The sequence below is a fragment of the Terrapene carolina genome, unplaced genomic scaffold (assembly GCF_002925995.2).
Source record: "Terrapene carolina triunguis isolate 2854851 unplaced genomic scaffold, T_m_triunguis-2.0 Scaffold495, whole genome shotgun sequence".
Taxonomy (NCBI): Eukaryota; Metazoa; Chordata; order Testudines; family Emydidae; genus Terrapene; species Terrapene triunguis.
In genome coordinates this window covers 1,425,429-1,444,646 of record NW_020664846.1, presented here as the reverse complement: position 1 = coordinate 1,444,646, position 19,218 = coordinate 1,425,429, and the positions used below count along the sequence as shown (strand labels likewise).

The 19,218-nt window shown below is 52.4% G+C and overlaps 1 protein-coding gene across 1 annotated transcript in view; it reads right to left on the bottom strand.

Annotated features, from left to right (window-relative positions):
- NMT1 (N-myristoyltransferase 1) overlaps positions 1-19,218 on the bottom strand; it is a 31,889-nt gene that overhangs the window by 8,647 nt on the left and 4,024 nt on the right. Inside the window, exons 2-5 of the mRNA XM_024217234.3 lie at positions 10,142-10,250; positions 8,116-8,257; positions 3,830-3,948; positions 2,219-2,310 (exon numbers count right to left, since the gene is read on the bottom strand). Of these exons, the coding sequence (XP_024073002.2) occupies positions 2,219-2,310; positions 3,830-3,948; positions 8,116-8,257; positions 10,142-10,250 (462 nt within the window). The remainder of the gene's footprint in view (positions 1-2,218; positions 2,311-3,829; positions 3,949-8,115; positions 8,258-10,141; positions 10,251-19,218) is intronic.

Here is a 19,218-nt window from a genome sequence, read left to right as displayed (position 1 = left end):
CTGAAGTAGATGCAATAAGTGACTAGAAGAGGGTGAAGGGCCTGGGGCTCTGGACGAGGTGGGTAATGTGACTGCAGTGCTGAACAAGACGATAATCACCTGGCAAACACAACCACAGCAAACAACAAGAGATGGCCAGCCCCAGCCCAGCAGGAAGGGCCCGTGATTTCAGCTGCTGTGGGCAGGGTGGACAATATTGTTCTGTCTAATCACCCTTCGTTAATTCACAGCAAGGCCTTTCCTTCACCTGGCTGTGCCACACACCATGCAAGCATTATCGGGTAGGGAATGGGTTAGAGTAACCATCATTCACAGGTGACCAAGACGTACAACGCTGAAGGTACCACTGGTATCTTGCCAGGCCAGAACATGACCGTGCATACCGTTCCCTATCAGAAGAGATTGCACAGAGCCTGGGTATTTGTTGGAACTCCTGAGAAGAGGATCCTGGTGTGGCATGACACTCCATATTCTTCATAGAAATATTGTTATGATAGGAATATGGCCTAAGATACATTTTATGTAGATGGGTCTTGTAAGAGATCATTGGAAAGGCTATACTTTACGGAATGTGATTATCTACATTGTATCCAGGTATTATTTCTGTATCTGAAGTTAGGAATATTGACTATGTAACAATTAGAACTGTGTGTACACTTGGGGAACGCCCAGCGGACAGTAAGCAATCAGCCTGGACAAGCCATTAAGGAGAACACTAGAACTTTGAAAATGCTAATCTCTCTCCTTCCCGAGTTTACTGGAATGCTGCATTGACACTACAAGATCAGGTGATAATATCACCTGATGCAAGATACCACATGGTACTTTCCCACTGGAAACAAAGGCTTCCCGCCTTATGTACATTCTATTTATGGCTGGGAGGCAAGGCCATCAGCACTCTCCCTTCCCACCCAAGAAGTGAGACTGCTAAAAGTACCTGACGAGACAGAAGAACTAAGCTCAGGGAAAGGCAAGGGCTGAGGCCAGACTGAGACAGAGGAGTCTAGTCTGTAAAGAGAAGTAACTGGAAATCTAAGCTACAGAAACTCTGCATCCTGCCCAAGTCAACATTTAGGGGGAGAAATTACATTTTGTAACCTGTTTCTTTAGTGAATCAAACTTAGTTGGTGTGTTTTGTTTTATTTGCTTAGTAATCTGCTTTGTTCTGTTTGCTAACTCTTAGAACCACCTCAAATTTACCTTTTATAGTTAATAACTTTTTTCTTGTTAACAACATAACCCAGTTTCTGCAATTTATGACGGGGGGAGGGGAGAGAAGTTGCGTCTCTCTCTCTTCACCCTGAGGGAGACGGCGAATTGTTATGAGCTCGCACTGTGCAGATCTTTCTCTACGGCGCAAGGCAATATTAGCGTGGGTGTACTTTCCAGAGGGAAGCTGCACTTGAGGGCTGGGCAATTTCCGAGATGAACCTTCCCATAGAGAGCGGTTTGCAGCCTCTGCGTGATTCTACAGCTGGTGCGTCCCTACCTGTGGGTGTGCTGCCGGACAGCCTGACTCAGCAAAACAGGAGAGGGAGCCCAGGCTAGTGGAGCAGGCGGGCTCAGTGACATCCCAATACATCAGGTGGCATCCCAGAACGGGGCTCCAGCAGGGGACCAGGCATGCGACAACCTGCCCTCCTCTGTGACCATGGCTAACATTTACCCATGGCACGGGGATGAGGCTACGTTCACTGGCATTGTAAAAGCCCTCTGAAGCCCAAGACAGGAGATGCCATCTACAGAAATGCCATCTTGGCCTTATCAGCCAATTAATAGCAAGTTTATATTGTTGGTACAATCTGGTCATCAGTCTTCATACTGCAGTTCCAGGGCAGCGGGGCACAGGCCCAGTCGGGGAGCTACTGAGCTAATGGTGCTCTAGCCCCTTTCCAAGGGAACAGCACAGTCAGGGTCGGGGACAAGCTCAGAGCTGGAGTGCTCTGCCCTCCCAAGGCTCAGAGGAGTTGAGGGCAGGAAGAGCCACGTGTCCGAATCTCTCCTGCAGGATACCTGGGGTCGCACGCCAGAGACACCGACCTTCCCCCACCACTGTGCATGTGGAGGGATGGGGATGGCAGTGGGTGAAGAGTGGGGAAGGAGGCAAGAGAATCGATGGACAGCTGCAGCACCAGCCCAGGAGAGCCAGGTCTGCCGGGCCCCCAGCCTCATGCGCCCTGGCCCCTGCTCACGAGGTTGGGAAGAGCCTGCTACTCACCACAGAAGGAACTCAGGTGAGTAATCAAACCGGAACATGTTGTCATCGTCTTCCACGTAGTTCTCGTTCAGGAGCGTGTACAGCTCTTTTAGCTAAGAGAGAGATCAGTCGGCTGAGGAGGCAAAGCCAGCTAGTCAGTAACAGCCCCCCTCAGCCGGGCCCCCTGACTGGGCAGCAGCAGCGACAAGGAGAAATCCCATTTGCTGTGGGGAAAGGACACCTTTAAAAAGGCCAAGCTAATGCTGGTGCTCCGCTGCTGCCTGACTACCATGGAGCATGTCCCTCAAACTCCCCCTTTCCTCTGCCTAAGCAGCCATTCCCCATTCCCGCGGATGCGCCAAGAGCAGAAGTTCATAACCTGCCCGCGGAGCCAGGTTAGGACAGAGTAGGACACATTGGGCTGCTGGGGGTCACAGACTGGGGTTCAGAATGGCTAGTGGGGGGGACAGACTGGGGGGCAGACTCAGGAGCTAGTAGGGTGACAGCACTGAGCCTGGGGATGGGGGCTGCAGGGACACATGGGGATGAGGGTGCAGGGATGGGGCGGATGTGCCTGACTGAATGGGAGAGGCTTGGGGCCAGCCAGGGTCTGCATGGGGGAGGCTCCCCAACTCCCTTACAACACCTCCCAGAAAAACACCTGTTCCATACTTCTCCCACCCGACCCCAACAACTCTCCAGATTCACTCTAGGCTTCTTCCCTCTCCCTCAGCTCCTCCGTTACCCCTGACTCCCCCCAAGCCTTCGCACTGCTTCTGACAGGTGCAGGAAATACAGTTCTGTGTTGTAATTTAAATGAATTACTCAAAGTTCTGTATTCATATGCCTAGTAAGAAATCTATTTATTAAAAAAATTACCAGCATCTTTTTTTGGTCTGTATTATCACAGACATACCTGCTGACAGCTATTTTGAAATAAATTACCAAAATAATTGAAACTGGCCTGATTATATTGTGTTATTTTGACAAATAAAATATGCAGAATTTTAAAATACTGTGTGCAGAATTTTTAATTTTTTTAGTGCAAATTTTTTATTTTTTGAAGCAGAATTCCCCCAGGAGTAACTCAGTGCAACAGTGACTGGACCAGTCATCGCTGCTGCAGGAGCAGTACTTGGCCACCTGTGCCCGTTGTTGCCATGTGCCCTCTTCTCGATACAGGAGAAACCTCTTAGCTCTCAGCTCAGCTGTGGGTGCAACCTTGGCCCTGGGGTGGGGGGAACAGACACTCCTGCTATGTTCCTCTGTCAGGCTCTCTTCATCTCCAGGAGACAGGGTTAGATTCCTAGGAAGAGGCCTGCTGGGTCACCCACCCCTGAGCTCCAGAGACGTGTGGGAATTTCCATCCCCCGCCGGGAGCTCGGAACACAGCAGGCTTGGTCTGGTAGGGGCACTGATGACACTGAAGCTAAAAAAGGGCAGAGGCCCGTCTTGCCTTAAGGAGAGAGCAGCCCAACTGCTAGTCCGAGCCGGGGAGCTGGGGAAGCGGGACAGAGGATGAATTCTACAGCTCCATGAACAACTCCAGCAGCTCAGTGCTCGGGGCCCACAGCAGGGGCTCTACATTAGAGACCCCTCCCAACCGGCTTGTCCTGCCTTGGCCCTTCTTACCACGCCTCGGTCCCCCAAGTCCAGGGCATCCCAGGTGAAGCCTGGGGGCAAGGTGTAAGGCTCCTGACGGATATTGTCTTTGTCTGGTTCCACCGGCCCATGAGTGTTCACCACTTCTCCTGGGAAAGAGACAGGAACAATCAAACGGTCCCTTGGCCTCTGGGAGCCACCTGCGTTTTAATAACATGCTCTGACATTCTGACAGCACCTTTCACCCCAAGGGGTCCCAACACGTTTCACAGCTGTATATTCAGGGATCATTCCCCCATTACTGGGGCAGCCAGCTCCCAGGTGGAGCACAACAGCTGTTTAACAGTACACAGCAACACTACGCCATGGATCTGAGGAACTGAATAGCTCATTCCATTGAAACTCCAGGGCAGGTTTAGGGGAGCAGAGTTGGACTCTGACTGGGCTCAGGGCTAAGAAGTGGACAGGCACTGGCTTTATGCCTCACTTAGAAGGTGACACTTCCACACCAGCCGCCTGCTGCTCTCTGGTACTGGTTTATTTCATACTCGAGGGAAGGGTGCCTTTATGGAATCATTAACTGCTCCCTGCAGATGCTGGTTCTTCCTCAGTTTCCCACTTCATTACTGACAAAACCCAACCTCCTTAGCGGGTCAAATCTCAAAGTCACAGCCCGAGATGGAAATAGCTGGAGGCCACAAACAGCAGATCTTTCTCTTCGTGGATTTGCACCATCATAGTCCTTGGCCTACCAGCCAGCCCTTTCCCGAAACTCCCCCGTTGTCTGCAATACCCTCCTGGAAGCTTCCAAAGGAGCGTTTCTCCCTGCCAGCTCCAGCCTTTGCCATTTGGCAAACGTCAGCATTTCCCATCCACTGTGCTTTAAATGCAGTTGAAATTAACAAGGCTACTTTTGTTTAACTACTGTGACTCCTAAAGCACTTTATCAAGCCAAGAGATCTCGATTTGGGCACCAGCCATACTGGGAGGTTAGCAAAGCCCAGGAAGTGCTAATTAAGTGCCACTGAAAAGAAAGTACAACACTTTTTTTTTTTATGGGAGGCATGAAGACAAAGATTAAAAAAAAATCTAGGCAATGGAGAGGTGAATTTAAGATCCAAACAAGAACACAGAGCATTAATTACCCCAGCACCTCAGGGCCAGAGTGCTCACCTGGAGCAGCTCCCATCGCTCTCAATGGATGCGGAGCACGAGAAAATCTGGCCCCTCAAACCCAGACTACTTTTGTTTACCAGATTCGAAGCAGAATCGGACAGCTCATGCTGCGTGCTTGATACTGTCCTTTCACCAAACACCAGGGGAGACAGCATGGTGTAGTATTGAGAGCCGGGGGTGGGGGCGTTTCAGTCAGTCCTGAGCTCTGGTACCAACCCTACCACTGATCTGGTCTCTGGACAAGGCCCCTGATCATTCTGGGTCTCGTTTCCCATCTGTGAAATGGAGACAACACCTTCTGCTTTACAGGGGTTTGTGATGCTTAACTGATGGTTACAAAGCCCTTTGGGATCCTCACACGCTATAGGATCTGATTCCCACCCCCTATGACACCTACAGCACACTGGTGTGTTACAGTAACCATCCAGACAACAGAACAAGGACCGAGTCTGGTGCCAGACTACCTGGGAGCTCATGCCCTTCCACAGAACAGCCCTTCCAGGAAGCCAGATACACTGGTACGGTGCCAGTGCTGACAAATGGATACAGAGCTAGCCAGACATGACATGGGCGGCAAGGGGGATCAGACAGAGGCTTCTTCAAAGGAGTTGCTGAAAAGAGCCAATTTCCCAGTCACCACAAGGAGGAACAAACCCCGGGTTACTTAAGAAAACGAACAGTTTGGCTATTGTGATTTAAAGCTCTTCTCAGCTCCGTTTGGACTAGGGTGGGAGTTGCCAGAGGCAGAAAGAAGAACCAATGCAATCACACAGACACCAGGGGAGTTTCTGCAGAGATCTGCTCCGATTCCTCTAGGACGCAAAGTCCTTCCAGAGACACGGCTCTCTACATCAAAGAGCTTCTCTTCCTTTCAAAACCATTCATCAGCTGAGCTTTCTGGCCAGGACAGAGGAACGGCTTATTACTGGACAGCATCACTTCAGCGCACACTCCCCAAGTCTCAGACAGTTGTTAGTGCGCAAGTGACCCAGAAATCCCGCTCCGAACAGGGTCAGCACAAGTCTTACCAGGGGAAGCTGATGCTTTTCCAAAGAACAACTCCAGAGATAATGGCCAGGCCAGCTTGGCCAGCTGAACTATGAGCAGATCAGACTTCTTGTCACGATCCCGCCCTGCTGAGGAGATTTACCGCTTTTCCCTTACGTCGAAAGATTGAGAGCGGACTAGTGGGCGTCAGGATTCCTGGATTTGATTAGCAGCTCTGCCAGCGTTGCTGTGACACTGGTGCAAAGTCTGGGTCTCAGTGTCCCCGCTGTCGAACAGGGAAGCAGATTAACGAGTACGTACAAAGTGCTTGGAGATCCCGGCACTTTCATAGGCCCAAAGTGCTGCTATATTTGTACATTTCTAGCAAGACTCCTTAACCCGGCCAGCAAAACTTGCAGCGCATGCAAACACTGCAACTGGACACCCGCCGGCTGACCATTTGGCCAACTAGTCCAAGTGATCAGCACAGAGGCCAGGAAGCACGACTCCGGGAGGTGCAGACACTCTCTTATCCAGAGTACTGGCAGGGGGATGTGGCACGTGGTGACTAGTCCCACTACAGCTCATCTTCTAAACGACAGGGGGCCATAGTCCTGTACCCTACCCAGGCTCTCCAAGGGCAGCACTGCAGACCTGTGGCTCAGCAGCGTGAGCTGGCTCAGGCTCAGCAGAGCCCCTTTCCAGACAAGGGATTTAACTAACAACTAACACACACACACACACGTTGAACAATGTGCCCTGAGTCCTGCTCCCATCACTGACTCCCCCCAGTTGTAATGGCACCATAAGAACGGCCAGACTGGGTCAGACCAATGGTCCTCCTAGCCCAGTGTCCTGTCTTCCGACAGTGGCTGGTGCCAGAAGCTTCACGGGAGTGATCTGAACAGGGGAGTTTACTGAGTGATCCATCCCCTGTCGTCCTCTCCCAGCCTCTGGCAGCCAGAGGTCTAGGGACACCCAGAGCAGGGGGTTGTGTCCCTGACCATCTTGGCTAACAGCCATTGATAGGCCTGTCCTCCATGAACTTGTCTAATTCTTTTTTGAACCCAGTTATACTTTTGGCCTTTACAACATCCCCTGGCAATGAGTTCCACAGGTTGACTGTCTGTTATATGAAAAGGTTCTTCCTTTTGTTTGTTTTAAACCTGCTGACTATTAATTTTGTTGGGTGACCCCTGGTTCACTGTGATACGAAGGGGTAAATAATACTTCCTTATTCAAGTACTTGAATAGGAGAAGAGGGATTTGAAATAAGTTAAATTAAGAGAGACTTGAATATGACCTGTGGAGATCTCAGCAATCTTCCTTGGAACTTGGCAAAACTGCTCAAAGTCAGGGTTGGTTTAATTGCTAAAGGAACTCGGAACCAGCAGTTCCCACTGACAAAACAAATATGAGCAAATGTTATGGCTCTGACTTTAAAAATATTATTTTCAACTGCAAACTTATACCAACTTAAGTGGGGCCTTTGGGATCTTGGCAATTTATGTTTCAAATATTGGATATCCCTGACAGCCTTACTGTGCTTGGGATGTGCTGGGTGGTGGTATTATTATGGAAGAAGAACAGAACGAAGGAAACCCATCTAGGCCAGCCCAAATACTAAGGCGATGGCTCCAAAAGGAGAATCTTGACAGAGAGCCTTACAAGTCAGTTATGATAACGGACTGGCCCTGGCACAAGTCTTAGTCACCTATTTGCACCACGACAATAGTGGAAAAACAGTGGAAGGAAACAGGCTAGTGGATCAGGCACTAGAATGGGACTCAGAACACCTGGGTTCAATTCCTGACTCTGCCGTGGACTCCCAGTGTGACCTTGGGCCAGTCCTTTAGTCTCCCCGCATCTCAGTTTCTCCCACCTGTAAGACACGGATAAGGTTTCCCTATCTCACCTGGGTGCTGGGAGGATAGAATCCATTTATAGTGATGAGGGACAGATGAGTATCAAGATACAAAGAGAATGATAAATATTGACCAACCAAAAACCTGCTTCAGGCACGGCTGGGCTAGGCAGACTCCGGATGCAGAAGTTTGGGGTTTACCACCACCCAGGACACAGTGACACAGCCATGTCGGGGTGAAGGGAACCAGGACACACAAGCATAGGAAGGATGCCCATAAGGTACATACCTAGTTTGGGTACTGGCTGTGTGTCCCAGAACTGGTAGCTGCGCTTGCTGGCCTCCTCCATGGTCTTGGCAGGTCCCTGACCTACAGAGAACAATTCAATGGCTTTCTGAATCTCCTGGATCCTCTCGGCTGGCAGTTTCACCTGAGTAGCAGAGAAAGGGACACAAGAAGACAGACCAGTGAGCCACGCCACCAGACTCTGTCGGCTCCTGGAGCTTGAGTCTAAAACAGACAAGGCAGGTCCTGCCACCTGTGCCTGGACTTGCTCCGGGCATTTGAATGAGGGCGGAGCTTGCGGGTGGGGAGGTGCAGGGAGCACAAAGGATATCATTGCCCGTCCTGCTCGTGTCTCTCCCACAATGCTCTGTGGAATGACATCAACATGCACCCCCATCTCCAGGACGTTAGCTGCGTCCAAGGCACGCCTGTATTAAGAAACCGTGAAGTGCAGGCAGGGGAGCCCAGGGGCCAGCAGGACAAGGGAAGTGAACCATCCTCCAGGCCTCCCTTTGGGCTAGAAGAGCGGCCAGCAGACACATACCGACACTCGGCTGTCATGGTGAGATCCGCTTTGGCCCCATCTCTCACCTCAGATTAAGCCAGGGCTTTGCAAACTGGGAATCGCAGCCGCCAGCTGAGCTGCTAGGTGATGCAAACAGCAGCAAAACACCATGGCCATTAGAGCCAAGGGAAATGAGCGCAGCAGCATGGTCCTCTCTCTCCTCATCTTGCCCTGCCCAGCCCCCCCACCTCCTCCTCTCTAGTGATGTGCCCAGAGGCTCCAACTGAGAGCAGGAGCCCATTGCGCTCAGAGCTGTCCACACACAGAACAGGAATTTACCATCCAAAGACCAAAGGACCCCCAGAGGGGCTGTTACTTGCCCACAGTCAGTGACAGAGCCGGGAACAGAACCCGGGTTTCCCAGAGCCCCAGTCCAGAGCCCTACACACTGGGCCACAGTGTCTTATGGCAGTTTCTCCCCCTTCCCCTCCCCAGCCACCTACCCCCCCCAGTTGCCCCCCCCCCCCAGTGCTGCTGCTGAGAAGCGCTGCTTAAAGGTGGCGAGGAGTCAGCTGCCTTAAACACGCAGCCCCTGCTGCTTCTCCAGCTCCTCACCAGGAGCTGGAGCAGAGCACAGTGCAGGCCCAGGGGAGGGAGAGAGCAGCCCCGCCAGCAGCAGCCACTCCTACTGCCCCATAGCCAGCAGCACCCTCATCACCCGCATCCAGGGGGGACCCAAAGGATTAGAATAGAATCACAGAACTGGAAGGGACCTCAAGAGGTCTCTAGGCCAGTCCCCTGCACTCAAGGCAGGACTAAGGATTATCTAGACCCTCCCTGACAGGTGTTTGTACAACCTGCTCTTAAACATCCCCAATGATGGAGATTCCACCACCTCCCTAGGCAATTTATTCCAGTGCTTAACCATCCTGACAGTTAGGAACTTTTTCCTAATGTCCAACCTAACCCTCCCTTGCTGCAATTTAATTGGATTGTGGGACTGGAGGTCACTGCTTTGGGGTGCAGACAGTTCGAAGCCCCCGGAATGGAGCAAATCAGGATCAGATGTTGTCCAAAAAGCAGAAAATACTGGCCCTGTCTCCAGTGCGGGCAAGGGAGGGGCACTGGCAGGCGGTGGAAGGGTCTGGCTGGCGCAGAGAGCAGCGAGCCTCTCCTGGCCACCTCACAGCCAGGCCACAAGCGCCAGTCTGGGCATGCTTACTACAGCACCAGCGCTGGCTTGGATTTCCTAGCAAAGGGTCGTGTCCAGGCCTAGATCTGCCCACAAACATCTGCTAGCATCCGTGGGAGTTCTGGCACATGGATCCAGGCTCGGAGAGGGCCCTAAATCTTAGAGCTCTGAGTAACAGAATGCCAAGGGCAAGTCTCAGCATCGGTAGCCGCTTTCCCCACCCATGAGTCACGTTGGCGAGACGCACACACGCGGGATAAAATCTCTCTCCAAAGGGCAGGCTCTCATCTGGGGGAGCGAGCCACCAGCCCGATGGTCAGGGGGCAGTTTACCTTTACTGGCTGATCCTGAGCCGGATCAAGTTGTTCTCCTTTCTCTTTCTTCCGTTTCTGTTTCTTTTTCTTCTTTTTGGCTCCACTGTCATCCACTGGACTTAAGCCACTAGGGAACAAAGTAAACATCATTGGAGCTTTTCCCGAGGACATTTATGCAGTCTGTGCAGCTCTATAGAGAAAATAAAGGGCTCCCTGTTCTAAGTCAGACCCGAAGATGCATCACACCTGCTCCGGGAGCCTGAATAATCCGCAAACAAGGAATGCAGCCAAGAGAGCATTTCACGGGCCAGTTTCAAGCCCATTTCTTAGCGACAGCACCTCTCGGATAAAGCCTCCAATAAAGGAAGGTTAAAAATATTCATCCTTCTTCAGGCTGGTACCGCTGCCCAGCGCTGCAGGATCTGAGCACCTTCTGCCTAACCCAGACTGGCGAGAGGGAGTCCCTGGGGGGACAGAGGCTGGGGCTCCCCTCCCTCTCTGGGAAAGGGAAAGTGCTCCGTGGGGTACGGGGGTGGGAATGACTGACGCTGTGAACATTGTTATGAGGGGAAAGCTTCAGCAAAGAGGACGGTATCACGGCGTTTCCTGAGGCTGCTCAGACTCTGGATTCAGCTAGACTCCTCTGGGAGCTGCCTCTCCGGGGGATGTTCTGCCCTCGGCTCTGCCATGCTCGCTCCTGGGCTGTACAATCTACATGGCCCCCCGAGGAGCACCGCTGTATTGGCGGGGGTTGGGGTTCAGAGCCCGAAACGTACGCTAACTTAGCGGAGACAATCTGTGAACTGCCCCCCCACATAGGGAATTTTCTGTTCTTCTTGCTTTATCTTACCAATTTGGGGAAGTTAATGGAGCTGGCTCATACTCTGTATTGGTACATCCACACCAGCGGCACAGCTTCTGTGGAGGGTTCAGAGACAACCCCACCCAGGCACAGAGCAATCAGCAGGTGCCCGGGAGACAAGTGGCACAGGGAATGCTGGTAACTAAGAACCCTGAGACACAAGCCAATCACCACACCCCTCTTTAAACCTCAGAGCTCGCCAAGCCAATGGCTCATCGGGCTGACGTGGCTAAAGCACCTCAGTTTCATAGCCAACAGTACCCAAGGGAGTGGCCAGCATCACGTCCGAGGGCCTTTGAGTGCCCTGACCTGAAGGATCAGGTGCCCATTTTACAACTGGGTAAACTGGAGCTGGCCTTTCAGCGAGATTGCGCGAGACTCGAACCCACGACCTTCAGCAACTGCACCTGAAAACCACATTAACCCACAGCTGCTCCTCAAAACCACAGGGACTAACCTGCAGGATCTGAACAAAACACAAAGGGCAAAATGTAGAAGAGAAGGAAAGACGTCCCGCCCTGTGCAGAGCATGTGTGACACTGACTAGGCAGGGTCGGAGGTAAGGGGCAGTGAATGGAGTAGCCAATTCGAGAGTCACACCTTTCTGCAGTAACCCTTGGAGGCAGATCACTAGCCCTTCCCCAAAACATCCCGACGCCCCGGGAGCTGAGCAGCGGGCAAGGCAGTCAGGGAGACCACACAGGAGGTTAGCACTCCTGGGACAGGAGGACGTACTACCAAAGGGACCTTGAACACGAGGGCTACAGGAGGCACATGAGATGGGCCCTACCAAATTCATGGCCATGAAAAATGTGTCACGGACCATGAAATCTGGTCTTTTGCGTGCTTTTACCCTGTACTATACAGATTTCACAGGGCAGACCAGCGTTTCTCAAAGTGGGGGTCCTGACCCAAAAGGAGGTCACAGGGAGGGTCGCAAGGGTATTGTGTGTGTGTGTGTGTGGGGGGGGGTATTGCCACCCTTACTTCTGCGCTGCCTTGAGAACTGGGTGGCCAGAGAGCGGCGGCTGCTAACTGGGCGCCCAGTTCTGAAGGCAGCGCCCTGCCAGCAGCAGCGCAGATATAAGGGTGATGATACCATCCCATGCCACCCTTACTTCTGCGCTGCTGCCTTCAGAGCTGGGAGGCTGGAGAGTGGTGGCTGCTGGCCGAGGGCCCAGCTGTGAAGGCAGCGGCGCAGAAGTAAGGGTGGCAATACCATCCCATGCCATCCTTACTTCCACGCTGCTGGTGGCAGCTCTGCCTTCAGAACTGGGCTCCCGGCCAGCAGCCGCCGCTCGCAGCACAGAAATAAGGGTGGCAATACCACGACCCTCTTACAGTAACCTTGTGACCCCTAACCCCCCACCCCCTTTTGGGTCAGGACTCCTACAGTTACAACACTCTCAAAATTCAGATTTAAATATCTGAAATCATGAAATTAATGATTTTCAAAATCCTAGGACCGTGAACTTGATCATAATGACCGTGAATTTGGTAGGGCCCTTCACATCAGGCGAGGGGAAGTCTTTTGCTCCTCACAAGTCAGGTGACACATGTCCAATGGCTCCTCTTGAAATGCTTTACTGTCCCTGTGGAACCAGCCGGCCCAGCCCCTGGCAACTGACCTGCCTTCGGAAGCTATGACACAATATAACCAATCACATAGCACTGCTAGGCGGGCCAGGTGCCAGAATTTGAGCAGCACAGGCCCAGAGCGAGCAGCAGGAGACCCTGGAGGAAGCCAGAAGGGGGATGTTTTGCAGCAAGTGGGGAGAAGAGGCACCTCGGCCGCACACTCAGCCAGCAGCCCTCCACCCTCCAGCCCCAGAACCGCACCCAGACCAGAGAGGCCCCTGCCGAGCTCATGGGCCAGTTGGTTTGCAGACCCCAGACCCCAGAGCATTTCTTTGGGTGTCAGACTCACAAACCGGCTATTATCTGCACTGGGCAAGACCTGCACAAGGAGAGATTTTGTTACAAGTCACAGTCCTGTCTGAGGTCCTGAGGGGCCACATCTTCAGGGCCTAGTTCTGCGAACTACAAGCTGCCCTCAGCTCCCCCGTCTGCCGCAGGAGCCCCGGACGCTCAGCACCTCGCAGAGTCGGACACCGTACGTGTATCTGAGGGTTACGCTGCCAATCACGGGAATGCAGAATTAACGAAGAACAACCAGCAACATAAGATCAGGGCCTGGAAAACGTACCGGCACTTTCTAGCTGAAGAACTAAGCTCACCAGCCAGGGTAAAAACTAGAATTTAAACACTTCCCAGCTGCTGTAGCCAAACTCCCTGCCCTCACCAGGGCTCCTGGCATCCCTCCACACGCCCCCTGCGTGCCACCAGGGACTCCCTGCACCTCCACCCGACCGCCACAGCAGGGGCTCTGTGTCCCCCCCCATTTCAGAGGCTCCGGGTACCTCCCATCCCTCCTTCCCCCCCATAGCAGGATCCTCTGTTCTTCCCGCATGCCAGGGGCTGTGCTTCACCCGTTTTCCCAATGCCAGGGGGTCTGTGTGCCAGGCCATTCTCCCCTCCCATTCCAGGGGCACTCTGCAGGGTTAAACTAACCAGGTTAGAGTGTCCACCACAGGAAGTTGGTCAGGAATAGCTGTTCCTGAATAACTCCATATGGAGATAAGCCCGCAGTCATTCAGGGTGTCAATATTTTAACTCTACTGGGAGGAAAGGCAGAGCTGAGATGGGGGTGGTGTTACGCTGGAAGGTGTTAATGGCTGCCAGCAACCAGTCTTTGATTTACAGTCAGCTCCAGAGTTGGGTGAAGCTGCTTGGTCTACTAATCAGACGCCAGGGGCTTCACGGGTCCCCCATTTTTGGATATGCATCTAAATCGATAGGGTTTTGCCCCCTGGTGCCTAGAACATTCCCGACACTTTGGAATTGATCAGATACAGTGTTCAAGAGACAGACCCCATCAGAGCGTCACACCTGGCTTTGCTCAGCCAGGAAGTGAAACAGCGGCAGGCGGCGCTGGAGCTATTCACTGGGCCAGCAGAACGAAAATCGGGGACGGAGGGAAGATGATGATCAGCAGAGGCCCCCACCACCCTCCCAGCAATCAGGGGGCTCTGGGGCCAAGGAGTGGGCTCCTTTTCCTGTCCTTCTCTTCCCTGCCTGTAGGGAGAGGGGGCAGGTGGGCTACCAGCCAGCAGCTATCAAGGATGGCACAGCATCCTCACAGCCGCTGGGCTGCCACACGCAGCTATCTGAGGCTACGTCTACACTACCCGCCTGAATCGGCGGGTAGAAATCGACCTCTCGGGGATCGATTTATCGTGTCCCGTTGGGACGCGACAATCGATCCCCGAATCAACGCTCTTACTCCACCAGCGAAGGTGGGAGTAAGCACCGTCAACGGGAAGCCGCAGAGGTCGATTTTGCCACCGTCCCTACAGCGGGGTAAGTCGGCTGCGATACGTCGAATTCAGCTACGCTATTCGCGTAGCTGAATTTGCGTATCTTAAATCGACCCCCCCCTGTAGTGAAGACGTAGCCTGAGATACTTCTCCTGCTCCCACTGCCATAGACTTGGGAGTCCCTCACACGCCTGGGGGTAGTGCAGTGCTACTGTCCCTACTGTAAGGCAGAGAGACTGACTGTCTGCCCAAGGTCACGCAGGGAGTCTGTGGCAGAGCAGAAACCGAACCCAGGTCTTTTGAGACCCAGGCTAGTGCCGAACCACGCAGCCATCCTTCCTTTCAAGAGCCTGGCTCCTGCCCTGTGCATTGCTCCTGAGACCGCAGCTCCCTTCAGGCCTCTGGCTATTAGTTCTGTGCATGGGGCAAAGAGCTGAGTGGTGGCTGGGGTGGGAAAGATGGAGAAACTGACTCCATCATTTGATAGCACCCTTGTGGATGCTCACTGAGTCCCTGAACTTAGAGCGATCACTGCTGTCAGGCTAAGACTGTGATTCCGCACCACACAGATAGACGCCTGCCCCCCCACGGTCCCACTGACAACACCATGGCTGTGCAGGCACGCAGCTCTACCTGTACGCAGCTCAGCGCAGGACTGGGGTTAACCGAGGAGCGGAGACAAGTGGACGGAGCAGGGCAGAGCCCGAAGGGAAAGGAACGCAAGACTGGCTGAGACCCACTGGAAGCCATGCAGGAGAAGGGTTAACGAAAGCTGGAGAGATGCAGTAAGTTACATTTTAAAAGAGGAGAGTGGGTTGAAAGTACACAAGTAAATACAGCACCCAGCTGTATTCAGACTCTCTCCCGAGTGAAACTGACCCAACTCTTCTTGGTTTCACTGCTGCCCACAGGGTTTCCAATAGCAGCAGTGAAACCTGACCAGACTAATCAGCTGTCACCACTGCAGCTGGGCAAGTCTCCGTAGCAGCAGCAGCTGCACCGGAGCCCTGCAGCCTTGGGAAGACAGTGCTGCATCAGTGCGCGTCTGGGCCATGTCTTCACAGCCAAAAAGCAACTCCCTAATAAAAGCCTGGAGTCTGCAGACGTTGATGGCATTTGCCTGGGAAAGATTCTTACTCAGTTACACTAACTTGGCCTGGAGGATCTCTGCTCCCGATGGGCTCTCAAAGCCCAAGCTGGAGGCTCTTTGTAATTTCTTTTCTGAACGGCTCGGCAGGTTTGAAAGCTTACTGTGCAAGCCGAGATCCCAGCCAGAGAGGGGCACGGCTGCAGGTTATGCCCGATTAAAAATAAAGTTATTTTAAAATGTACGCAGTGAATTTCCCCCCAGCCTGCCCACAGAGAATTCAAATGACAGATCTGGTCACAGGCCTCGGTGTATTTGCCCCAAAGGATGTTTGAACGCAGTAAGGAGTCACCTTTCTGCTATACAGTGCAGGACCAGTAAAGTTCACTTGATTCACACCGAGTTACTATGGATGTCTTGGACCGTGTCTGTGCTACGGGGACTCCAGGCGCACGGCTGAGGCGCTGTATTACACAGATGTAACCTTGTAGCGTAGTACAGCGACAAAGGGCTTTTTCTGTCTGTGTAGGAACATGACCTCCTCAAGTGACAGGGACATTCTTCCATTCACTTCGCTGCATCTATGCCGGGGGTGAGGCCAGCATAGCTACTGTGCTCAGGAGTTGGATTCTTCACACCACTGAGGGCCGATACCATGTCGATCAAGCCTCAGAGTGATCTTCTACCCCAGCGCCTCTAAAGCAGTGCCTTGCTCCTGCCCAGACCTACTCGGTGTGCATCTCTGCTGGTTTCCCACCAGCGCCTGCGCGGGAGAGCAGGCTGAGCTCCAGTTTGTCTCATGAATCCAACTACTGGGTGAGTGCGGACTCTGCAGTGACTATTGCTGGTGGTGGCTGGCAGAGACGTATGAAGCAGAAACAAAACAGCTTGATTTTCCGGCTGCCAGGCTGGGTTTTTGAGGGAAGCAGTTAAAAGAATCCTGTCCTGATCTGCAAATGGAGCAGCTGCAATATGGAAGACACCGAGGGAGACTAACTAGAGACCTGCCATTTCTAGGCGGCTACTTCCTGTGGTCCAGGGAGGCTACCTGCACTACGGAGCAACGCACGGTCCTGGACGACAGAAATGTCTGCACTGGTGTTCAAAGGGTAATCGCCCTACGTGGCAGATGGGACCTTCGAGACCTTCACACTGCAGCCTCGGTAATTAAGGGCAAAACTGACCAAGAGACACAGGGCTCGTAGGCCAAGGGGAAGCAGGACTATCACATAGGAATCCTGATCTGTCTCAGAATTTACTCTCTCTTTCCCTTGCTATGTAAAACCTCAAGGCTCTTCTTTCTCCACTTGGGTGCTGGAGAACAAACTTCGGCCTTGTCTACACGAGTGACATTTAACATCTTCAGACCCATGTGCTCGCCACGCACACGGACAAGGCCCTTCATGCCCACACTCAGACTAGCTCCAGGCAGCGGACTGGTGCCAAAGGCCATTTCAGTGCCAATGCAGCTGGCGGTCGCTGGTGTAACAGCGCAAAGAGTGCCTGCTTTCCTATGGTACCACAGTACACCTGCAGCTTCTCGAGAGCTCCCTGAACCCACTCCAATGGGCTAGAATAGTGCCGGCTTGGCCACGGCGCAAATCTGCCCTTATCGAGTTTCTGTCTGAAGCAATGGGATCTTCCCAACAATGCTCCCAGGGTTCCATTTCCTCGAATCATCCTTGAAACCCTGAGACTCTGCCAGACGGGGTGGGTGGGAAGCACATTGTTATCATGTTCCTGCAGGACATTTCTCGTAACTTTCCAAATTGCCCAGAGGATCTCAGCAGAAGCCACCGCTCCTCCCAATGAATTGAATTCACACCCATCCAGGCTTTTAAGCTCTCTGCCTGGAAACGAATCTGGTTACTGCATGTTGTAGGCAACGGGAAGTGCAGCAAAGGTTGTATGGCGAAAGAGCTGGCTCACTCCTCCCTCCCTCCCGCCGTTTGCGATGGATAGCATCTCGGGCGCCTCGCAGAGACGGGGAAAGGAGCTGAAATCTCCACCTTGGAACGGACATTCAAACAAAGCAGGGTATAATGTTTAAGTGAACTATCCAGGCAGGTCCCAGGCTAGATTTTACCTGGGTGTGGAGGCATTCACTGCAAAGAGCACAATCAACCTTAACTGAAAACTGACTGAAATGTCAAACGTAGCCAAAAATCTAGAAACACACAAGCACCGAAATCCCTGGTTATAAAGTCAGGACAGTAACATCATGAGAAGTTTTTAAGGTCAGGCTTGACAAAGCCCTGGCTGGGATGATTTAGTTGGGATTAGGTCCTGCTTTGAGCAGGGGGTTGGACTAGATGACCTCCTGAGGTCCCTTCCAACCCTGATATTCTATGATTCTATTCCCTGTGCGACTTCAGATCCAACACCCTTCGTTTTCAAGAGCGTGTGGTGGGGACAGAATCTTTCAAACTGCCAGCACTGCCAACTCAACCTGGGTTCGCGGAGTCCTGGCTGCCTCAGAATCAGTCAGAGCTTAGCTGACACTTCTGATGAAGCAAAGCAGACTCCAGCTTGTTCTCCCTTGATTTTATCAGCTCCTACCAGGAGAAACACTTTGCATCAGTTAAGGCATCAGGTGGGACTCAGACACAGATGGAAGAGAGACACTGGGTAACAAGGAGCTATTTTTTATAGTCCCTTTTCTGACCATAACCTGAAATGCAAACCGAAAGTCGCAGGAGTTTTGTTACTCAAAAAGTGAGAGAGAAAAAATTCAGAGACTAAAGGAAAGAAAATGGCACCAAATCCTTTCAGTTCTCCTCCAACGCCCCCCAGCCCCCCGAAAGCTGGAAATGTAGTTGTAGATGCTCACATACCAGACTGAAGGACCTACATAAACTCCCCCCTGCAGAGCTGAGCTCCCTGGTCAAAAAGATCCCAAACGTCAGTCAGTGAGATCATTTTCTGTCCCATATTTAGATGCCTGAAAATCTTTCTGGCAAACCCACTGCTAATCAGGCCCGATACTTACACAGGTAATCTCATTAGAATCCAGAGGCCTGGGAGAAGGAAGGCTGAATGATATTTTTAAGAGGCTGTCCAGATGGCGAATTACATGTTGTGGGGCAGAAAGCACAAGAACTTAAATACAGCATTAAGTGCTATTGTGCTCTATACCAGGCCGGGCCCTGAGATCTCCCTGACACCGTTTAGGAAGGCAGCAAGCCCGTCTCTGGTATTGAAAAGGTTGAGATACACTGCTCTATACCATTTAGAAACTAAACTCCATGGAGTTCCTCTGATGGGGGATTTACAGAACACGTCCCTTCATGGTGCAGTTGTGGTCCTGCCTGTACAGACAGCACAAGGGAGTAGTGTAAAGCTTCCCCTTCCCCACAGCCAGCACAGCAACGTCCCTGCTTTTCACGCCCACAACAGCGGCCCATTGTGCTGCCGCCTGTGGTGATTCTACATTGTGCACTGATGCCCACTCGGGAGGGCACCATGTGACCCATGTCAAGTGTGAACCCAAGGTCTCTAGAAGGGAACATCACCATTGTGTTTCCTGCTACAATCTCCACTTCTGGACCACTCTACACCCAAACAATGTCCAAATACTTCTTGACCTATACTGATAAGAGACACCACCGAAATGCAGCCATCTCAGGTGTGGAGAGTGGCAGTCAACTGGCACACAGCACAACAGTGGTGGGGGAGGACGCTGTGCCACGGACCAAGGCTAGAACAGTTTACAGGCTTCCTACAGATGAGAGCACAATCAAGAATAGGACTTGTTTTCTTTCTATGAACA